We start from the raw sequence: 24,046 nt of genomic DNA, 5'->3' as shown, positions 1-24,046 counted from the left end.
TTCTGCAAAAAAGCCTTTTAATAACAAAAAAGGGGACACAAACCCCAATCACCATGTCTAAGGTTAGGTTACAAAGCATGCATTTATAGTCAAACAAAATAGTCAATGGGATTTCTCAAATGTGTCCATAATCAAGTCAAAGTGAGATAAAACATGCATCTATGATATAAAACTTAACTGCAAGATAACCTCTTGACTTCCAACTTTTGTCATTCATTCTGCCCTTTGTCAGTCCTGAACAAAAATAATGAGAAATACAATGAGCCTAAGAGTGACAAGTGAACACAAGCTTTTAAGTGAGACAGTACAGCAAGAAAAGACAGCATGGCTCCAAACCATAAGAAATACAGAATGCTGTAACATAAAACAGATCAAACATGACTTACACATTTTCCAGGGCAGAGTTCTTGGAGCTCGGAGTCCAGGAGTAAGATTATTTGTAGTGCATGGCTCAGTCCTAAAAAAAGAAGAAAAGACGACACTTAAAACTGTTTTAAATTTGAAAATATTAACCAGCTCTGTTTCAAATATATCTAGTAGCAATGAACTCCACTGCAAACTTTGTGTGGTTAGCTGACCTGTTCTGACTGATCAGGTTTGTAGACACTCCCCATACGAAAGGCACCGAAGAAATATCAGCTTCTACAAAAAGAAAAGGCTGCATTTAAATAAAATGCTGCCGATGGAAATCAATGGAAAATCTCCAGCATAAAAATCTGAAAAGTTGCATTCACTGCATCAGTCCACGGAGTGTGCAGAAGTTGTGAAACAAATAAATGCATACATGGCATCTTTGCTTTGAGTACACACGCATAATCAGCAGTTTGAGAGAGTACCTTTATCCCAGTCCTCATCACAGTTGGTGTTCGTCCAGGTGCTAACAGGTACTTGCCATTTGCTCTGCACCTCAGCGCTGCCCACTGGAAATCACAGAACCTGGTTAGACTCACTAAAGGGTGCAAATAGGCTTATCATTGAATAATGCAAATACAGAAAGGGTAAAACAAAACAAAAAAGGCTCACAGTCTTCTGCATTCACAGATATTCTGTCAACACAGTTAGCAATGTGGTGTGAAAGCTCATGCTTGGGCATCAGGTGGCGGGCGTTGAAAGGGCACGTTTTTAATTCACTGGCCAGTTTAGGGTGGTTCTACAGGAAAGGACAAGAGGACAGCTGAATAACTTGTTTTCCCATGTACTAAGTGACTAAATTCGCAACATTTAAGATGACATGGCACAACGTCATATTGCGCCTTCAACAACATTCCTTCCTGTAGCTACTAACTTTGCTGCACTTGATTAGATGGTATGGAAAGCGGCAGGCACGGATCTGATGGTTCTTGTCGTATGGACACTGAAGTAGTTTATTTGGATCACAGGCATCTTCTGGATCTATTGACAACAGAGAAAATAATGCCATAGAGCCAAGTTAACACCAAGGAAATTACTTAGTTAGAATGAGCTAAAAGTAGACTAATGTAGGCAAGGTGTCAAATCAAAATCAAACGTTATTAGTCACATGCGCCGAATACAACAGGTGTAGACCTTACAGTAAAATGCTTACTTACGAGCCCTTAAACAATGCAGCTGAAAAAAATATGGGTAAAAAAAATAATAAAAGCAACAAGTAATTAAAGAGCAGCAGTGATAACAATAGCGAGACTATATACAGGGGGTACCAAGTCAAATCAAATTTATTTGTCACATACATAGTTAGCAGATGTTAATGCGAGTGTAGCGGTACAGAGTCAATGTGCAGGAGCTACAATTAGTTGAGGGAATATGTACATGTAGGTAGAGTTATTAAAGTGACTATGCATAGATGATAACAGAGAGTAATAGGAGTGTAGGAGGGGGTGGGGGCAATGCAAATAGTCTCAGTAGCCATTTGATTAGATATTCACGAGTCTTATGGCTTGGGCGTAGAAGCTGTTAAGAAGCCTCTTGGACCAAGACTTGGCGTGAGGTAGCAGAGAGAACAGTCCGACTAGGGTGGCTGGAGTCTTAGGCAATTTTTAGGGCCTTCCTCTGACAGCTCCTGGTATAGAGGTCCTGGATGGCAGGAAGCTTGGCTCCAGTGTTGTAATACCAGTTGCAATACCAGGCAGTGATGCAACCACTCAGGATGCTCTTGATGGTGCAGCTGTAAAATCCTGAGGATCCGAGGACCCATGCCAAATCTTTTCAGTCCCCTGAGGGGGAATAGGTTTTGTCATGCCCTCTTCACAACGGTCTTGGACTATGTTCATTTGTTGGTGAAGTAGACACTCAACCTGCACCACTACAGCCCTGTCGATGAGAATGGGGGAGTGCGCGGTCCTCTATTTCCTGTCGTCCACAATCATCTCCTTTGTCTTGATCACGTTGATGGAGAGGTTGTTGTCCTGGCACCACACAGCCAGGTCTCTGACCACCTCCATATAGGCTGTCTTGTCAGTGATCAGACCTACCACTGTTGTGTCATCAGCAAACGTAATGACAGTGTTGGAGTCATGCCTGGCCGTGCAGTCACGAGTGAACAGGGAGTACAGAAGGGGAACCGAGCACGCACCCCAGAGGGGCCCCTGTGTTGAGGATCGGTGTGGCGGATGTGTCGTTACCTACCCATACCACCTGGGGGCGGCCCATTAGGAAGTCCAGGATCCAGTTGCAGAGGGAGGTGTTCAGTCCCAGGGTCCTTAGCTTATTGATGAGCTTTGAGGGCACTATGGTGTTGAACGCTGAGCTGTAGTCAATGAATAGCATTCTCACATAGGTGTTCCTTTTGTCCAGGTGGGAAAGGGCAGTGTGGAGTGCAATAGAAATGGAATCATCTGTGAATCTGTTGGAGCAGTATGCAAATTGGAGTGGGTCTAGGGTTTCTGGGATAATGTTGTTTATGTGAGCCATGACCAGCCTTTCAAAGCACTTCATGGCTACAGACGTGAGTGCTACAGGTCGGTAGTCATTTAGGCAGGTTACCTTAGTGGTGTTCTTGGGCACAGGGACTATGGTGGTCTGTTTGTTGGTATTACAGACTTGGACAGGGAGAGGTTGAAAATGTCAGTGAAGACACTTGCCAGTTGGTGTCACTGGGCGCTCTCGACTGTGCTTCTCTTTGTAGTCTAATGGTTTGCAAACCCTGCCACATCCGAACGAGCATCAGAGCCGGTGTAGTACGATTCGATCTTAGTCCTGTATTGACGCGTTGCCTGTTTGATGGTTCGTCGGAGGGCATAGCGGAATTTCTCGTAAGCTTCCGGGTTAGAGTGGACAAACATGCACAGGTAGCCTACTTTTTGAAGTGATTTATTTGACAATCAAATGAAAATATGACTGACTGTGTTCATGCCACTTTAAAAATGTAATATTTTCTCTGTTTAAATGACGTCTTATTAAATTCATAAATAGAGACCCCCCCGGATGTCATTGCGTAATTCGCACTCTGCCCAAATGGATCCAATCAAAAAGGGATAGTTAGGCCTAGGCAGATTGTACAATGAGACATATTTCACTGGATGTATAAACATGAAGCATCCAGTTGGTGGTTCCACTCACTGGCAGGCAGTGGATTTTGGCCAACATTCTGCAAATTCTCATCAATTAAACATTTGATCTCAATAAAGTTATGTTCCAAAATACTATAATCTGTTATAAACAGAGTGGACTAAGTTTTATAGACATTACCATTTGCAAAAGTTTTTTTTATTTTTAAAAGCAAGCTGTTTAGGAGCACAAACTCAAATTGAGTTAATGTAAATGCACTATTCACAGTAGGCGTTCCCTAACAGAAATATGCACACTAAAACGCGCCAATGGGATAATGCTAGCGCGTGCTTGGCTCTGCCCACCATGACTCATTTGTCCCATTGGAAACAACAACCTGTGGTCTCTTGGTTTAATTATAAAAATCTTTGGTGCTAGTGCAGTATTCAAGCCTCTGTCAGTTGATCACATCCGTGCAGGACAATTAGGTCACTGCAGACAGAGAAAAGTTAATTAAAGTGTGAAGTCCCTAGGAGCCAACAATCAAAAATGGGAATTGATTGAAATACAAAAGGCAATATATTTGACTCTTACCAGCCTTCTCCCCTTCCTCATCGTTCCAGCGTGGCAATGTCTCAGCTAGAGTAGTCTTCGAAGGACTACAAGTTGATCCAAATCGGATGGTAGACATCTTTCCTCGAAGTATGGCCTGGTGGTCGCTGAAGCCAGGTTACCGAGCTAATTTACTCAACAAGCTCGTGGCACGTGAAGATTTAAATTATCTTTCAGGTAACGTTAGGTAGCTTACAATGTTACCACCGTGATCATGCAATCAACCGCTGCCTACAGTTTGCGTTTCTAATTTGTACGTTTATTTTCCTGATACTAGCTAATAACATGTGGCATGGCCAGCTCACTAGCTAGGAACGTTTAAATAATGATTCTGCATAATAATGATAGCTCTTAAACTTTGCCTTTCTCTTGGCAATAAACAGATTTTTCAAAAGTAAAACAAGCAACGTCTTTAAAAATAACCAGATTTAGCAAATATTCACCTTTTTAGTAAACTGAACTTGGAAGAGCGCGTGTAGATAGCTGTAGTGGAAATTGACTTCAACTTTTAAATACGGCACAACATGGTTTGATCCAGTGGGTGTGTCCTACAATGTCAATCAGCCATGTCATTGGCTGTCAATCACGTTGCCACAACATATGTGACGCTCAGCGAATATACACTGAACAAAAATATAAACGCAACAATTCAAAAGATTTGACTTAGTTACAGTTCATATAAGGAAATTAAATAAATTCATTTGACTTCATCTATGTATTTAATTGGGAATACAGATATTCAAAATATTTTATTTAACCTTTTATTTAACTAGGCAAGTCAGTTAATTAAGAACAAATTCTTAAAAGGTAGGGACGTGGATCAGAGAACCAGTCAGTACTTGGTGTGACCACCATGTGCTTCATGCAGTGCAACACATCTCCTTCCCATTGTTGATCAGGCTGGGTTGGCCAGTGTAACGTTGTCCCACTCCTCTTCAATGGCTGTGCGAAGTTGTTGAATATTGGTGGGAACTGGAACAGGCGGGTAGTACATGTCAAACATGCTCAATGTGTGACATGTCTGGTGAGTATGCAGGCCATGGGATATTTTCAGTTTTCAGGAATTCTGTACAGATCCTTGCAACATGGGGCTGTGCATTATCATTATGAAACATGAGGTGATGGCGGCAGATAACTGGCATGACAATGGGCCTCCAGGATCTCGCCATGGTATCTCTGCATTCAAATTGCCATCGATAAAATGAAATTGTATTCGTTGTCTGTAGCTTATGTCTGCCCATACCATAACCCCACCGCCATCATGGGGCACTCTGTTCACAATGTTGACATTAGCAAACCACTCGCCCACATGACGCCATACACGCTGTCTGCCATCTGCCCGGTACAGTTGAAACCGGGATTCATCAGTGAAGAACACACTTCTCCAACTTGCCAGTGGCCATCGATGGTGCGCATTTGCACACTGAACTCAGTTACGATGCCGAACTGCAGTCAAGTCAAGACCCTGGTGAGGACAACGAGCACGAACCACAGTTTCATCAGCTGTCCTGGAGGCTGGTCTCGGACAATCCAGCAGGTGAATAAGCCGGATGTGGAGGTCCCATTTGTATGTACAGTGGATTTGGAAACTATTCAGACCCCTTGACTTTTTCCACATTTTGTTACAGCCCTGGTCTAAAATTGATTAAATAGTTTTTTTCTCCCTTATCAGTCTACACACAATAACCCATAATGACAAAGCAAAAACAGGTTTAGACATTTTTGCAAAAAAAAAAATTGTAAATGTGATTTTACGTTTATTTAAGTATTCAGACCCTTTACTCAGTACTTTGTTGAAGCATTTTTGGCAGCGATTACAGCATTGAGTCTTCTTGGGTATGACGCTACAAAATTGGCACACATGTATTTGGGGAGTTTCTCCCCTTCTTCTCTCAAGCTCTGTCAGTTTGGATGGCGAGCACAGCTATTTTCAGGTCTCTCCAGAGATTTTTAAGTCCGGGCCACTCAAGGACATTCAGAGACATGTCCCGAAGCCACTCCTGCATTGTCTTGGCTATGTGCTTAAGGTTGTTGTCCTGTTGGAAGGTGAACCTTTGCCCCAGTCTGAGGTCCTGAGTGCTCTGGAGCAGGTTTTCATCAAGGATCACTCTGTACTTTGCTCCGTTCATCTTTCCCTCAATCCTGACTAGCCTGCCGCTGAAAAACATCCCCACAGCATGATCCTGCCATCACCATGCTTCACCATAGGGATGTGGCCAGGTTTCCTCCAGACGTGATTCTTGGCATCCAAATCATGTCCAATCAATTGAATTTACCACAGGTGGACCAATAAAGTTGTAGAAACATCAAGGATGGTCAATGGAAACAGGATGCACCTGAGCTTAATTTCGTGTCTCATAGTAAATTGTCTGAATACTTATGTAAATAAGGTATGTTTTATTTTTAATACATTTGCAAAAATGTCAACCTGTTTTTGTCATTATGGGGTATTGTGTGTAGATAAAGGATTCTTTTTTTAATACATTTTATAATAAGGCTGTAACGTAACAATGTAGGGTCTGAATACTTTCCGAATGCACTGCATGTAATCCTTTATGACCATATGTACCTCTGTGATTAATTATGATTTATTGTGCACAAAAATGAATCAAATTGTTTCCACACATGATTTTGCATTTGCGGAATGGTCATGTGAAGAGAAATGTGTATATTATGGGAAGTGAGCACTCTGTTTGACCTGACGAAGAGCCTTTTATTGTCCCCAGCACAAGGTGAACCTGTGTAATGACCATGCCATTTAATCAGCTTCTTGATATGCCACACCTGGATTATCTTGGCAAAGGATCAATGCTGACAAAAAAATATGTAAACGAATGAGAGAAATAAGCTTTTTAGTGTGTGGAACATTTCTGGGATCTTTTATTTCAGCTCATGAAACATGGGACCAATAATTTACATGTTGCGTTTATATTTTGGTTCAGTATATGCACTACATGACTAAAAGTATGTGGACACCTGCTCGTCGAACTCTCATTCCAAAATCATTGTCCCACCTTTGCTGCTATCACTGCCTCCACTCTTCTGGGAAGGCTTTCCACTAGATGTTGGAACATTGCTGCAACGACTTGCTTCCATTCAGCCACAAGCATTAGTGAGCTCGGGCACTGATGTTGGATGATTAGGCCTAGCTCGCGGTCAGCATTCCAATTCATCCCAAAGGTGTTTGATGGAATCTTGATAAACCATTTCTGTATGGACCTCGCTCTGTGCACAAGGGCATTGTCATGCTGAAACAGGCAAGTTAGAAGCACAGAATCATCTAGAATGTCATTGTATGCTGTAGCGTTAAGATTTCCTTTCACTGGAACTAAGGGGCCTAGCCCAAACCATGAGAAACAGCCCCAGACCATTATTCCTCCTACACCAAACTTTACAGTTGCCACTATGCATTGGGGCAGGGAGCGTTCTCCTAGACTCCGCCAAACCCAGAGTCGTCAGTCGGACTGCCAGATAGTGAATTGTGATTCATCACTCCAGAGAACCCGTTTCCACTGTTCCAGAGGCCAATGCAGCGAGCTTTACACCCCTCCAGCCGACGCTTGGCATTGCGCATGGTGATCTTAGGTTTGTGTGCGGCTGCTCAGCCATGGAAAGCTATTTCATGAAGCTCCCGACGAACAGTTATTTTGCTGATGTTGCTTCCAGAGGCAGTTTGGAGTATTGCAACCGAGAACAGATGATTTTTACGCACTTTAGCACTCGGTGGTCCCGTTCTGTGAGCTTGTGTGGCCTACCATGTTGCGGCTGAGCCGTTGTTGCTCCTAAATGTTTCCATTACACAATAACAGCACTTACAGTTGACTGGGTGGATAGCTCTAGCAGGGCAGAAATTTGACGAACTCACTTGTTGGAAAGGTTGCATCATGACTGTGCCACGTTAAATCACTGAGCTCTTCAGTAAGGCCATTTGCGCTTCCTAAAAATGGCGCTGTTCTTTGTTGGGGTGTGCCGTGGGTTGGCTGTGACATTTTACGGAATCCGACCTAATGGGGTTACAGTTATATGCTCCTCTTTTAAGGCCACCTCTCGAGCAAGGTATTGCCAACTCGTTCAAAACTTTATATAAATGTATCTTAATGTTGTGTAGTCATTGTCGAGCCACTGTTTTGTGGCACTTCTCTTAACAGTCCTATCTTGGCAAATCTTTGGTAACGCCCAACCAAAGATACTGACAACAACATAGGGAAAGTAAGCACTAGCCTGGTTCCAGATCTGTCCAAGTGCTGTCACAGCTGACTTGCCATTTCTAGATGTTTGGCACGACAACCATCATGGGAGCAGTTGGTAAAAAATACTGCACAAACAGTTGTTTGACCAGACTAGTATTATAGGCTACTTTTCTGTCTTGAGTTGTCATAGACAATACTACTTTATAATGGACTTGAATGTGTGGTTAAGTTGTGTCCCATGCACTATAAATACTCTGATAATTTTATTTTTATTTCACCTCTTATTTAACCAGGTAGGCTAGTTGAGAACAAGTTCTCATTTACAACTGCGACCTGGCCAAGATAAAGCAAAGCAGTGCGACACAAACAACAACACAGAGTTACACATGGAATAAACAAACATACAGTCAATAATACAATAAATATAGTGTGTGAAAATGAGGTAGGATAAGGGGGATGAGGCAATAAATAGGCCATAGTGGTGAAATTATTACAGTATGGCAAATTAAACACTGGGGTGATAGATGTGCAGAAGATGAGTGTGCAAGTAGCGGTACTGGGGTGCAAAGGAGCAAAATAAATATGGTGATGAGGTAGTTGGATGGGCTATTTACAGATTGGCTATGTGCAAGTGCAGTGATCTGTGAGCTGCTCTGACAGCTGGTGCTTAAAGCTAGTGAGGGAGATATGAGTCTCCAGCTTCAGTGATTTTTGCAGTTTGTTCCAGTCATTGGTAGCAGAGAACTGGAAGGAAAGGTGGCCAAAAGAGGAATTTGCTTTGGGGGTGACCAGTGAAATATACCTGCTGGAGCGCATGCGGGTGGGTGCTGCTATGGTGACCAGTGAGCTGAGATAAGACGGGGCTTTAAAGACGTATAGATGACCTGGAGCCAGTGGGTTTGGCGACGGATATGATGCGAGGGCCAGCAGGCAAGAGCATACAGCTTGCAGTGGTGGGTAGTGTATGGGGCTTTAGTGACAAAACAGATGGCACTGTGATAGACTGCATCCAATTTGCTGAGTAGAGTGTTGGAGGCTATTTTGTAAATGACATCGCCGAAGTCAAGGATCGATAGGATAGTCAGTTTTACTAGGGTATGTTTGGCAGCATGAGTGAAGGATGCTTTGTTTGCGAAATAGGAAGCCGATTCTAGATTTAATTTTGGATTGGAGATGCTTAATGTGAGTCTGGAAGAAGAGTTTAAAGACTAACCAGACACCTAGAATATGTGGACAACTACAAATACCTAAGTCAGAACCGTCGAGAGTAGTGATGCTGGACGGGCAGGCAGGTGTGGGCAGCGATCGGTTGAAGAGCATACATTTAGTTTAACTTGCATTTAAAAGCAGTTGGATGCCACGGAAGGAGAGTTGTATGGCATTGAAGATTGTCTGGAGGTTAGTTAATTAACAGAATGGTGTCGTCTGAATGAGAATGTGGTGATTGACAGAGTCGAAAGCCTTGGCCAAGTCGATGAATACAGCTACACCGTATTGTCTCATCGACGGCGGTTATGATATCGTTTAGGACCTTGAACGTGGCTGAGGTGCAAACATGACCAGCTCGGAAAACCAGATTGCATAGCGGAGAAGGTACGGTGGGATTTGAAATGATCGGTGATCTGTTAACTTGGCTTTCGAAGACCTTAGAAAGGCAGGGTAGGCTAGATGTAGGTCTGTAGCAGTTTGGGTCTAGAGTGTTCCCCCTTTGAAGAGGGGGATGACCGCGGCAGCTTTCCAATCTTTGGGGATCTCAGACGATATGAGAGGTTGAACAAGCTAGTAATAGGGGTTGCAACAATTTCGGCAAATAATTTTAAGAAGAGAAGGTTCAGATTGTCTAGCCCTGCTGATTTGTAGGGGTCCAGATTTTGCAGCTCTTTCTGAACATCAGCTATCTGGATTTGGGTGAAGAAGAAATGGGGAGGCTTGGGCAAGTTGCAGTGGGGGGTGCAGGGCTGATGACCGAGGTAGTGGTAGCCAGGTGGAAAGCATGGCCAGCCGCAGAAAAATTCTTATTGAAATTCTCAATTATTGCGGATTTATCGGTGGTGACTGTGTTTCCTAGCCTCATTGCAGTGGGCAGCTTGGAGGAGGTGCTCTTATTCTCCATGGACTTTAGTGTCCCAGAACTTCCTGGAGCTTGTGCTAAGGGATGCACATTTCTGTTTGAAAAAGCTAGCCTTTGTTTTCCAAACTGCCTGTGTATATTGGTTCCTAATAAAAGTTGCATATCGCGGGGGCTCGATGCTAATGCAGTACGCCACATGATGTTTTTGTGCTGGTCAAGGACAGTCAGGTTTGGAGTGAACCAAGGGCTATATCTGTTCCTGGTTTAACATTTTTTGAACGGGGCATGCTTATTTAAGATGGTGAGGAAAGCACTTTTAAAGAATAACCAGGCATCCTCTACTGACAGAATGAGGTCAATATCATTCCAGGATACCCGGGCCAGGTCGATTAGAAAGGCCTGCTCGCTGAAGTGTTTTAGGGAGCGTTTGACAGTGATGAGGGGTGGATGCTACCTTTCCAACAAGTCAGTTCGTCAAATGTCTGCCCTGTTAGAGCTGCTCCTGTCAACTGTGCAAGTGCTGTTATTGTGAAGGGAAAACGTCTAGGAGCAACAACGGCTCACCCTCCATGTGGTAGTCCACACAAGCTCACAGAACTGGACCGCCGAGTGCTGAAGCACGTAAAAATCATCTGTTCTCGGTTGCAACACTCACTACAGAGTTCCAAACTGCCTCTGGAAGCAACGTCAGCACAATAACTATTTGTCAGGAGCTTCATGAAGTGGGTTTCCATGGCCGAGCGTCCACACAAAAGCCTAAGATCACAGTGCGCAATGCCAAGTGTCGGCTGGCTGGAGTGGTGTAAAGTTTGCTGCCATTGGACTCTGGAGCAGTGGAAACAGGTTATCTGGAGTGATGAATCAAGCTTCATCAAATCACATTTTATTGGTCACATACACATATTTAGCAGATGTTATTGCAGGTGTAGTAAAATGCTTGTTTCCTAGCGCCAATCGTGCAGTAATATCTAACCCTTCACAACAATACATACAAATCTAAAGTAAAAGAATGTAGTTAAGAAATATTACGAGGAGCAATGTCGGAGTGGCATTGACTAAAATACAGTATATACATATGAAATTAGTAAAGCAGTATGTAAACATTGTTAAAGTGACTATATGATAGTTGACAGACGAATCTGGGTTTGGACGATGCCAGGAGAACGCTAACTACCCCTATGCGTAGGGCCTGTTTTTCATGGTTCGGCCTAGGCCCCTTAGTTCCAATGAAGGGAAATCTTAACGCTGCAACATACAATAACATTCTAGACCAGCCTTTCTTAAAGTATCGGTCACGACACAAAGTCTGTCGCGACGTGTCAGAATACATTTAATTGCCTAATTAATTACTGGAATGATTTGGCATCTGCGCTCTCTGCTTAGCAGCGGTCTCAGCTCAGTTTGGCAGCTGCGCGAGTGGGAGATGCCCTTGTGCTTCGAGGTTTACCGGATCCATTTTCTGCAGTTTTCTTGAAGATCACTCCGTGACACACTCGATGCAGCGCTGTCGTTCAGCTGCAGATCGTGCGCTTTCAGCCACTGACTTGTCATTCCCACTCTCCATCACTCATCATATGGACTTTAAAAATATATATTTTTATATAAATCAAATGGCGTTATGTTAGCCACGAATTCTGACTGAGCTCGATTGCGTTTCATTACAATGATGAGTTTCTCGCTTTCATACAAACTTTGAGAAATAACGAGGAGCGCCCACAATGTGGGTGGGGAAGAGTTTAGTAATGAGTATTGTTAGTTGCGTAAATTCAAATCTGGTATCAGGATAAATATAACAATGAGTCACCGATTTTATACTATGTATTTTTTATTAGCTAAGTAATAAATGGCAAATGCAACTTTCGTATATACGGGCTCACTGTAATACCACGCAGGGCAGAACAGAGAACTGACAAGACGTATGTAAAACCGTATTCTTTATACTGTGATAGGCCAACAGACGGGTTGGAACTATGTCTATCACAGTAGAGACTGGGCGTGGTTTAAACTTGCTCAGCCTATTGCAGGCGCTCAGGCGGGTCCCCGCCTCTTGGCGCTTCTGTTGATAGATGTAAGTGTTGCTGTGAAGAACATCCATGCGCTCATGCTCCATACCGTTATCTCGCACATGGCTCCTGTTATCTAACAAAAGACCGCTTGTTCTCGCAACACCCTGCTCTGAATGTGCCCCCCTCCCAACTCATTTGAACAGTTCGTCGTCATGCTACTCTGTATTTTTCCATCATGAGAAAGGCCCATGGCCCTGATACTTTTAACAATGTTTCAAATCAGCTATGTTGCATAACACATACATACATCCACACCATCCAACAGAAGATAATATTCAATCATATATATGGTAATGGCTATAATGTAAAATACAGGATCCAACAGTATCTCAAAACGAACAAATTAATAAAAACGACACGTCCTGACCTAATATCCACAGCATATTGCTAAACCCAGGGAATACTTTCAGAACAGGGCAGAATGCTTCAGTGCTTTGACAGTGGAAAACTAAGTCAGCTAGCAAGGCATTGTCATTTTATAACAGGTGATGATAAGCATAAATAAGGGAGTACTATCTCTCATAGTAGTAGATATGAGTTTCTCTTTCCATCAGTCCCCAGGACTTGTACACAGCTAATAGCTAGCATTAGCCAAAGCAACCTAGCTAGCTACTGATGCAATCCCCGGTAACTGTACAGATGGAAAATTAGGCCTGCTGTACATCTTACTGTAGAAATTGTTAAACTAGTCTAGGTTGGAACTGTTGCAGTTTTAAAATAAAACAATACTACTTTTTATTCTGAACTGGAATAAACTGATTGAAGCAAGATGTTTTTTGAGACTAACACAGTTCTGGGTTGCTCATCTTCAGCAGGAAGCGATCTCCTGCCTGACTGAGAAAGCAGTAGATGTTCAGATCCAGTTTGGCACCACATACCTATGCAAGTCAGGGTTCTCAAGTACAGAAACAGTTAAGGCTGAGCATCACCTCAGTGTTGCACTGTCAAAAACTGATCCCAGATTAGAAATGCTTGTTGAAAACTTCAACCAGCCACACACCTCACATTAGGACTGTGTGTGTGTTTTGTTCTACATCTGTGTGATGTGATCAATCAGTTTATTTCAGTTCAGAATAAAAACATATGTATTGTATTTTTACAGCAACAGTTCCATCTCTTTCAACAATAATTTCTACAGTACTGTACTGTTAGTACAACCCTATCAAAAAGCCTGTGAGTGTGTTCATCTGTGTGATGTGATCAATCAGTTTATTCCTGTTCAGAATGGAAATTGCTTGTATTTTAACAGCAACAGTTACAACCGAGACAGGTATGTAAGTGTTTTTAACGGGGAAATTAAACATTAATAGATATTTCATTATTTGTTTTTGTCTATATTGCATTTGTTTTCGGTGTAAGGGCAATGAACTGTACTGATATTTACATATAGTCATTTTCCTAAGCTTGGGTGCCATATTTTCCTATGCTTGGGTGCCAGGAAAACACATTTCTAATTTGGGTCCCAGGCTGAAAAGGTTTAAGAACCCCTGTTCTAGACTATTCTGTGCTTCCAACTTTGTGGCAACAGTTTGGGGAAGGCCCTTTCCTGTTTCAGCATGACATTGCCCCTGTGCACAAAGTGGGGAACATACAGAAATGGTTTGACGAGATCGGTGTGGAATAACTTGACTGGCCTGCCTGCACAGAGCCTTGACCTCACCCCATCAAACACCTTTGGGATAAATTGGAACGCCGATTGCGAACCAGGCCTAATTGCACGACCTCACTAATGCTCTTGTGGCTGAAGGGAAGCAAGTCCCCACAGCAAGGTTCTAACATCTAGTGGAAAGCCTTCACAGAAGAGGAGGCTGTTATAGCAGCAAAGGAGGGACCAACTCCATATTAATGCCCATCATTTTGGAATCGGATGTACGACAAGCAGGTGTCCACATACTTTTGGTTATGTAATGTACTTTCATTACCATTTTTTTGTGTCTTTTAGACTGCGGCTGTATAGACACTGCTCATCCTCCAAATCCAGGCTAGGGAATGGCCAGCAAGTTGTGTCCAGGCTTCAAAGGGTCAATGCCAAATATGAGCACTTCCTCCAAAGACGTTCCTCGCTTTTATGTTCTCTATAGCACTTTTACGAAAGGTAAAAACTCAGCTCGCCACAGCACCATGTTAAACTCTCATAAGTGGGTACATAAATTGCCTCTTTAAGGAATACCTAGGATAGGATAAAGTAATCCTTCTCACCCCCCCCCCCTTAAAAGATTTAGATGCACTATTGTAAAGTGGCTGTTCCACTAGATGTCATAAGGTGAATGCACCAATTTGTAAGTCGCTCTGGATAAGAGCGTCTGCTAAATGACTTAAATGTAAATGTAAATGTGTTGTTTTGTCATCAAGCCTTTGTTTGGCATCTCTATTTATACAGATCTACCATACTGTAGCAAAATTATTTGGATTCGGTCAACCAATAAGACTTCACGTTTGAAGGCAAAAGAAACACAAAGATGTAGCCTAGTTAATTTGGCTTCTGGCAGCTTCTGTGCTGCCATTACAATGAAGCCATCTTTTGTATTACCATTCTTCAGGACTTCGGCTCTTTTTCCAAGATGCCAAAGAGGTGAAGGTGATAAAAACAAGGATGCTCACCAACAGTGTCAAAGTCCAGGACTTAACCTATCGTGATATGGAGAAACTCTGGCAGGTCGGTGGAGGCTAGGGCATACACTTGAATAACAAGGAAAGTTCTTATGTGGTTAGCAGTCTTTCTTTATAATCTGCCTAGTAGTAGTAGTATTAATAGTATTGTCTGAAAAGTTCTCCTTAGTATGTAAATGGTAACTTTTTCGATGTTTGTTTTTCTCAGTTTCGCAGAGACATGATTAAAGCCATTCCGCTGCTTTTAATTTCTATTCCTCCATTTGCCAACTATCTGGTGTTTGTCCTAATGTGAGTTCACTTAAGTCATCAACATCCTCCTCTTGACTCATATTCAGTTAGCAAATATCTTAATGATCAACTAAATGGCAGTTAAAAGGTCAAATAATTGTGCATTTATGCCCTCAATGATAATACATTGTGCCCCCTCTACAATGTATTGAAACCCTCTTTGTTCATGTGTCATGTTTCTTCTCTCTGCTTCCCTCTCCTTTTTACGACCAGGTACCTTTTCCCCCGCCAGCTCCTGATCCGCCACTTCTGGACCCGCCAGCAGCAGACAGAGTTCCAGGAAGTGAACCATTCCCACAGGGTCCAACACCACTGGGCAGTGGTGAAGGGGCTTGAGAGTGCAGGTTCACATGTCAAAGACAGCCGCCTACTAGACCTCTGCCACAAGGTGGGTGAATGATACAGAATAATTAAACCACTCCCTTGCATATACATACACTGCTCAAAAAAATAAAGGGAACACTTAAACAACACAATGTAACTCCAAGTCAATCACACTTCTGTGAAATCAAACTGTCCACTTAGGAAGCAACATTGATTGACAATACATTTCACATGCTGTTGTGCAAATGGAATAGACAACAGGTAGAAATGCTAGGCAATTAGCAAGACACCCCCAATAAAGGAGTGGTTCTGCAGGTGGTGACCACAGACCACTTCTCAATTCCTATGCTTCCTGGCTGATGTTTTGGTCACTTTTGAATGCTGGCGGCGCTTTCACTCTAGTGGTAGCATGAGACGGAGTCTACAACCCACACAAGTGTCTCAGGTAGTGCAGCTCATCCAGGATGGCACATCAATGCGAGCTGTGGCAAGAAGGTTTGCTGTGTCTGTCAGCGTAGTGTCCAGAGCATGGAGGCGCTACCAGGAGACAGGCCAGTACATCAGGAGACGTGGAGGAGGCGGTAGGATGGCAACAACCCAGCAGCAGGACCGCTACCTCTGCCTGTGTGCAAGGAGGAGCAGGAGGAGCACTGCCAGAGCCCTGCAAAATGACCTCCAGCAGGCCACAAATGTGCATGTGTCTGCTCAAACGGTCAGAAACAGACTCCATGAGGGTGGTATGAGGGCCCGACGTCCACATTTGGGGGTTGTGCTTACAGCCCAACACCGTGCAGGACGTTTGGCATTTGCCAGAGAACACCAAGATTGGCAAATTCGCCACTGGCGCCCTGTGCTCTTCACAGATGAAAGCAGGTTCACACTGAGCACATGTGACAGACGTGACAGTCTGGAGACGCCGTGGAGAACGTTCTGCTGCCTGCAACATCCTCCAGCATGACCGGTTTGGCGGTGGGTCAGTCATGGTGTGGGGTGGCATTTCTTTGGGGGGCCGCACAGCCCTCCATGTGCTCGCCAGAGGTAGCCTGACTGCCAAAAGGTACCGAGATGAGATCCTCAGACCCCTTGTGAGACCATATGCTGGTGCGGTTGGCCATGGGTTCCTCCTAATGCAAGATAATGCTAGACCTCATGTGGCTGGAGTGTGTCAGCAGTTCCTGCAAGAGGAAGGCATTGATGCTATGGACTGTTCCCCAGACCTGAATCCAATTGAGCGCATCTGGGACATCATTTCTCGCTCCATCCACCAATGCCACGTTGCACCACAGACTGTCCAGGAGTTGGCGGATACTTTAGTCCAGGTCTGGGAGATCCCTCAGGAGACCATCCACCACTTCATCAGGAGCATGCCCAGGCGTTGTACGGAGGTCATACAGGCACGTGGAGGCCACACACACTACTGAGCCTCATTTTGACATTACATCAAAGTTGGATCAGCCTGTAGTGTGGTTTTCCACTTTAATTTTGAGAGTGACTCCAAATCCAGACCTCCATGGGTTGATACATTTGATCTCCATTGATAATTTGTGATTTTGTTGTCAGCACATTCAACTATGTAAAGAAAAAAGTATTTAATAAGAATTTTTCATTCATTCAGATCTAGGATGTGTTATTTTAGTGTTCCCTTTCTTTTTTGAGCAGTGTGTATATATATATATATATATATAATAATGTTACTCCCATGTTCCAATGTGTTCACTGTCCAACATTTTGTTGGGCAAATATGGATATGTTTTTCCATGGGTGACTGTAATGCAGACATTGATGTCTGACCGGTCCTTGTGTTTTTAGGTGCAAATTGGGGTACATATCTGACATCCAGGCAATTCGAGACTTGTTTTCTGGACCTCCCCTGGGTATCAAGAGAATGAACGCAGATCAGATGGTCAGTGCTTCCTTTTATTCAGAAATTTCCTGAGTTTACGGAATGGATATCAATCCTACTGGATTTGCCTCGTCAGAAATACACAACATACAGTGAGCTCAAAGTATTAGGACAGTGACACTTTTATTGTTGGGGCTCTGTACTCTAATACTTTGGATTTGAAATAATACAATGACTGAGGTTAAAGTTTCGACTGTCAGATTTAATTTGAAGTTATTTTCATCCATACTCTTTGTCTCCAGAGGCAACTCTGTCCCCTGTTCTTCCTGACTCCCCGCTTCCCAACTCCCATGATTGCCACTCGACTGAACAGCCACGGCATAGAGCTACTACAGCTGGACCGTGCTCTCAGCAGACATGGCCTGCACCAGTTGGATGACTCAGAGCTGAGACAGGTCAGTGCACATCACTGGACCTCATTCTTAAGATCTACATGTAATCGGATTCATACAGTGCATTCAGATAGTATTGAGACCCCTTCCCTTTTCCACATTTTGTTATGTTACAGCCTTATTCTAAAAAGGATTACATTCATTTTTCAAATAATCTACACACAATACACCACAATGACAAAGCAAAACAGGTTTGTATACATTTTTGCATATTTATTAAAACATGTAAATAAAAGGTGTTTTTATTAAGTATTCAGACCCTATGCTATGAGACTCGAATTTGAGATCAGGTACATCCTGTTTCCATTGATCATCCTTGATGTTTCTACAACTTGATTGGAGTCTTCAATTGATTGGACATTATTTGGAAAGGCACATCTCTGTCTATATAAAAAGGTCCCACAGTTGACAGAGCAAAAACCAAGCAATGAAGTTGAAGGAATTGGTGGAAGGGAACCAAAAAATGTCTGCAGCGAAGGTCCCCAAGAACACAGTGACCGCCATCATTCTTAAATGGAAGAAGTTTGGAACAACTAAGACTCTTCCTAGAGCTGGCCGCCCAGGCCAAACTGACCAATCGGGGGAGAAGGGCCTTGGTCAGGGAGGTGACCAATAACCTGATGGCCACTGACAGAGCTCCAGAGTTCCTCTGTGGAGATGGAGGAACCTTCCATAAGGGCAACTATCTCTGAGCACTTCACCAAATAAGGCCTTTATGGTAGTGGCCAGACGGAAGCCACTCCAGAGTAAAAGGCACATGGCAGCTCGCTTGGAGTTAGCCAAAAGGCACCTAAAGGACTCTCAGACCATGATCATGCTGTGGGGATGTTTTTCAGTGGCATGGACAGAGACCAGTCAAGCTCGAAGGAAAGATGAATGGAGCAAAGTACAGTGTGATCCTTGATGAAACTGCTCCAGAGCACTCAGGACCTTAGACTGCGGCAAAGGTTCACCTTCCAACAGGACAACGACCCTAAGCACACAGCCAAGACAACGCAGGAGTGGCTTTGGGACAAGTCTATGGATGTCCTTGAGTGGCCCAGCCAGAGCCTGGACTTGAACCCGATCGAACATCTCTGGAGGGACCTGAAAATAGCTGTGCCGCAACGCTCCCCGTTCAACCTGACAGAGCTTGAGGATCTGTAGAAAAGAATGGGAGAAATTCCCCAAATACAGGTGGCCCAAACTTGTAGCGTCATACCCAAGAAGACTCAAGGCTGTAATCGCTGCCAAAGGTGCTTCAATAAAGTACTGAGTTAAGGGTCTGAATAAATGTGATCAGTTATTTTTATAAATTTGCACAAATGAAAAAAGTAATTATGGGGTATTGTGTGTAGATTGAAGGGGGGAAAACACTTGTAAACCATTTTAGAATACGGCTGTAACGTAATGAAATGTGGAAAAAGTCAAGGGTGGCGGTCTCACAGTAATTATCAAACACATTTAGCATGTCCTGGCTTCCACACAGAGCCTACAAGCCACTGATGCAGACCTTTGGAACATCTATATTTAAACAGTCTAATAAATCCATGTAATATAGCCTACACCTTCACAATAAATCTGTCATTTATTTTACAGGTCTAAAGTAGCATGATATAAAGAATGTAGTCCATTTCAGAATAGCATACTCTGAGTTGTCCTTATGTTTGGTCCTGATCTGGCTATACCAAATAACTGTGGGCTATACTAGTTCACTTAGCAGACAAGATTTGCTTAGAATTCCGTAGCATTTTATATTATGAAGAATACAATTGAACAAAGCTGAATAAAGTAAAGGATATTTTCTCCAAACGATTTGAGGGAGTGTGGCTATTCTGTTGAATGGTGTGGTGGAAATTTCAATTAACAAAAACAGGTATTCCTGCTTAATTTAGAATTTATGTAACTTTAGTTCTACAAACGTTGGGCTATAGGTTTTGATTTTTAATACATTGTAAGGCTGCATGATGTGACTAATGATGATTAGAAAAAAATCGCTTGAATTGCATGAGCTCTGCTTTCTTTTTTGAGCAGACTATACACACACGTCATAAGTCTCTCATTCCCAATTTGACAAGCACTTGATAATGCCTTAAATGATGGAGGCATCCCCTTTGTGTGGCCGTAATGCACCCCCAAAAAAGCCATGCCTTTTGTAGCCAGTGGCCATTGTGCCCTTGGCCCAGAGTGCTGCATTGCGCTATTATTCCAGAGTGGTGCGCGCCTCGAAGCGCCGCTCACTCGCATGGCTCTCCATCACGTGATCAGGTCTCTCTCACAGGCTACAGGTGAAGACAGACAGATCGGGGACACCACTGCACGCATCCTTATCCAATTCCAAGGAGCGTAGTGAAGATATTGGAAGAACTGTCCACATTTACTTTGTCAGCCAACAAGATAAGTAGGCCTAACGAACAGCAAAATCACTAGCCAATATGAATCTATCCTCCATAGTACAAAAGTCTCTATTCATTTCTGTGCGAGATAAATATTCCAAACCGTCTGGGACAGTTGTGGGATGCGATCGATCCCAAATTAATACAACCACTAGCATCAAACTTTTTAAGCAATGTGGCTGACGCAACAGATCAGAACGTTTAAACTTAGGCTATTTCTTCACTTTATAAGCACAGCAATTCACACATGGCACTAGGCTATAAGCGTGAATGTTCCATTGGAAAACACCATAAATGCAATTATGCATGTATTTATTATAAATAAGGTACATTTATGGTGAAAATAATCTTCCCCAAACTTGAAACTCACGCACTGCTTATGTATGCCAGTCAGGCTCTATGCCCCTTGTAAAGCAGATGAAATGTGCCTAATTTTAAAGTAATTTTGGCCACTTTAGTTTTGATAACCTTATCAAAACATATAGGCCTATGGGCTAGGTTACATGAAATGTGTGACTGATTTTTTTTAAAGTTGCAAAAAGGCATTGTTTCTTATGCTGGGCGTCATTCACAAGTGATAGGCTAATATTGTCATCAGACCCATCAGACTGTTCTTGATTTAATCTTGTCTTTACATATACTAAATCATGTGAAATTGTTTTGATTTTAGAATGGACCATTATCATGCACCCGTCTCGAAACAGGGGCATGGGGGGAAAAAAGACATGTCATCTATGCACTTATGCACCCGTGGTTCATTTTCATGCCAGCCAGGTAGGTAGGCTATACTCCTGTTGTAAAGGTAAGCAATGTGCTTAATATTAGAGAAGTTGAGAAATAAATAGTATGTCTAGCCTATTAAAAAGCTGATGGGATCCTCTTTTTAGTAGAGGTCATCACTCTGTTTTCTCAGCAATTGCATAGCCTATAGAAATGTTGCGCAACATGAGCTCTAAGTGTTTTAGATTTTAGATTAATTTTGCATTGATGTCAAGTGATTACAGGGACAATGGGGTGCTGAGTACCAGGCAGTTAGCAAGTTTGGTAGGGTACTAATGACCATCAGCAGCATCAGAGCTTGGAGAAGCCTAATTATCGTCACTAAACGGTCACTGGTATTACGGTCAACGTAACAGCCCTAGTCAAAGGGTCTGAATACTTTCAGAATGCACTCTGTCAGCAAAAACCCAAATGGATCAAATACTAGTAATTTGCCACTAGTTAAATTGATAACTCAACCCTGTTCTTGTCAGGCCTGCTGTCAAGGGGCTTGACTCTGGCAGTCTCAGCATCAACCAGTGCCTGGAATGGCTTTCAGTGGCTCCAGTTCTCCTCTCGTCTGAAAGGGATCTATTCTCTCTCTCTCTGTGTCCCTCTCCCGACAGTGTTTTTCTTTCTTTGTGGGGAGACCGATGTAAATATGGCTTATTGTCCTCATGCCTCTATGTCCCAGAGTCAGAGGTCTCTCTGCTTGTGCATAGCATGGTCTTGCTCTCTACCAACTACCCAAAGCCCTACCAACATTAACAGGAAGGAACAAGGAGTGATCTGCCACTTCCATTAATTCAGCCATCTCTCACCATGCTGGGCAGGGCAACTTTCCTATAGGCCGTCAACATCTGCAGTCTACCAACGCAATGGAATAAACACCAAGCTTTACAACTCATCTCACTTTTAGGGCAAAGTGCTTACTTGATACATTGCATTTCTGTGGTGATTGTGACAAATGTGATAACATTGCAAAGTCTCAAACTGGTCGATAATTTCAGGCTCCAAATCAAATCTTTAATTTGACTGCTGACATGAAAAACTCAGTGGACTAATGAAGAAAAAAAATACCAAAATAGTTTGAGGGGAGTAATCCGATTACAATTGGACAGGTAACCAGTAACGAACAGATTACATTTAGAAAGTAACCTACCCAACCCTGTACAGTGGGTTGTAATAAGGATGCTTTTGACATTGGGGAAAAGCAAAGAGCAACTACTGATAGTAGAGTAGTAAGTGCAATGTTTTATAGAATGTTGCTTTACATTAGCACCTAATGTTGCTTGCCAATGCTGTAGTAAGGTGATACTGGTGAATAATCACTGCAATTCAACAGGCCATTAGACATATTTAAAAATGTTTCAGCTATGATGGCACTTTACTTGTTCAAGCATTGTTTAGTTGATAGGAAATGCATTTCATGTTGGAAATATTGTTAGAACTTTATTCACCAACCAGTGACAAACTGCACAGCTACAGTAGATGGCAAATGCCCTCTCAATCAATGTGCCTTGCTGGTGGATGGGTGCAATCCATTTAAAAATGTATGGGAATGCTAGTCAGTCATTTTGAAGTTGCCAATAAGATTCTCAGATAAATATGCAAACGGTTTTGTATTTTTTACAAAATGCATTTGATCTACTTATTCAACTCCTTTGGGGCTTTGGAATCCATTATCTGGTGTATTAAGGTCATGTTTCTGAAATAAAATGTACCACCTAAAGTACTTGTCAATGTAGAGAAATGCTCTTATTTACAGTAAGAACCAGTTGACCTGCACATTGCATGTTTACAAGCATTGTCATCACCAATTATTTAAATAAACCTACAGCCTTGTCCTTGAATGCAAATTTACTGAACATACTTAAATATCAATGCAACAATTTCACTGAGTTACAGTTCTTAAGGAAATCAGTCACATACCTTAGAGGTTTGGGCGTGGATCAGAAATCAATTCGTGTCTGGTGTGACCATTTGCCTCATGCAGCATCTCCTTTGCATAGAGTTGATCTGGCTGTTGATTGTGGCCTGTGCAATGTTGTCCCACTCTTCAATGGCTGTATGCTGAATATTGGCGGGAACTGGAACACACTGTCGTACACGTTGATCCAGAACATCTCAAATGGGTGACATGTCTGGTGAGTATGCAGGCCATGGAAGAACTGAGACATGTTCAGCCTCCAGGAATTGTGTACAGATCCTTGCAACATGAGGCTGTGCATTGTTGAAACATGGTGACGGCAGCGGATGAATGGCACTGAGGATCGGTGTCTGCATTCAAATTGCCATGGATAAAATGCAATTGTGTTGTCTGTAGCTTATGCCTGCCCATACCACCATGGGGCACTCTGTTCACAATGTTATCAGCAAACCAGTTGCCCACACAACGCCATACACATTGTCTGCAATTTGCCCGGTAGTTGAAACCGGGAATCTGAAGATCACATTTCTCCAGCGTGCCGGTGGCCATCGAAGGTGAGCATTTGCCCACTGAAGTCAAAACTGAACTACAGTTGGGTCAAGACCCTGTTGAGGAAGAGGAGCACGCAGATGAGCTTCCGGAGACAGTTTCTGACAGCTTGTGCAGAAATTCTGGGGCTGTGCAAACCTACAGTTTTATCAGCTGTCCTAGTGGCTGGTCTCAGATGATCCTGCAGGTGAAGCCCAATGTGGAGGTTCTGGGCTGGCATGGTTACACATGGTTGTGAAGTTGGTTGTACGTACTGCCAGTCTCTAAAATGACATTGAGGCAGCTTATGGTTGAGAAATTAACATTAAACTCCTGCAACAGCTCTGGTAGACATTCCTGCAGTCAGCATGCCAATTGCACACTCCCTCAACTTGAGACATCTCTGGCATTGTGGTGTGACAAAACTGCACATTTTAAAGTGGCCTTGTGCTGGAGACCATAAGGTGCACGCACATGTAATGATCATGCTGTTTAATCAGCTTCTTGAAATGCCACACCTGTCAGTTGAA

At 43.0% G+C, this 24,046-nt stretch overlaps 1 protein-coding gene and 1 pseudogene across 1 annotated transcript; one reads left to right on the top strand and one right to left on the bottom strand.

The window, feature by feature from the left end:
- Nucleotides 1-4,617, bottom strand: zgc:56699 (uncharacterized protein LOC405758 homolog). The gene is made up of 8 exons (XM_029665580.2): nucleotides 4,521-4,617; nucleotides 4,060-4,220; nucleotides 1,286-1,392; nucleotides 1,024-1,150; nucleotides 837-920; nucleotides 579-642; nucleotides 387-457; nucleotides 1-234 (listed from the first exon to the last, which is right to left on the bottom strand). Coding segments are annotated over exons 2-8 (552 nt in total). The 5' UTR covers nucleotides 4,157-4,220; nucleotides 4,521-4,617; the 3' UTR covers nucleotides 1-232.
- Nucleotides 4,618-5,515: 898 nt separating this feature from the next.
- On the top strand, nucleotides 5,516-23,775 carry LOC115132637 (LETM1 domain-containing protein 1-like; annotated as a pseudogene).
- The last annotated feature ends 271 nt before the right edge of the window (nucleotides 23,776-24,046 follow it).

This window comes from Oncorhynchus nerka, linkage group LG7 (genome assembly GCF_034236695.1).
Source record: "Oncorhynchus nerka isolate Pitt River linkage group LG7, Oner_Uvic_2.0, whole genome shotgun sequence".
NCBI lineage: Eukaryota > Metazoa > Chordata > Actinopteri > Salmoniformes > Salmonidae > Oncorhynchus > Oncorhynchus nerka.
The sequence above is the reverse complement of the archived record's forward strand: the minus strand, read 5'-3'. Positions and strand labels throughout refer to the sequence as shown.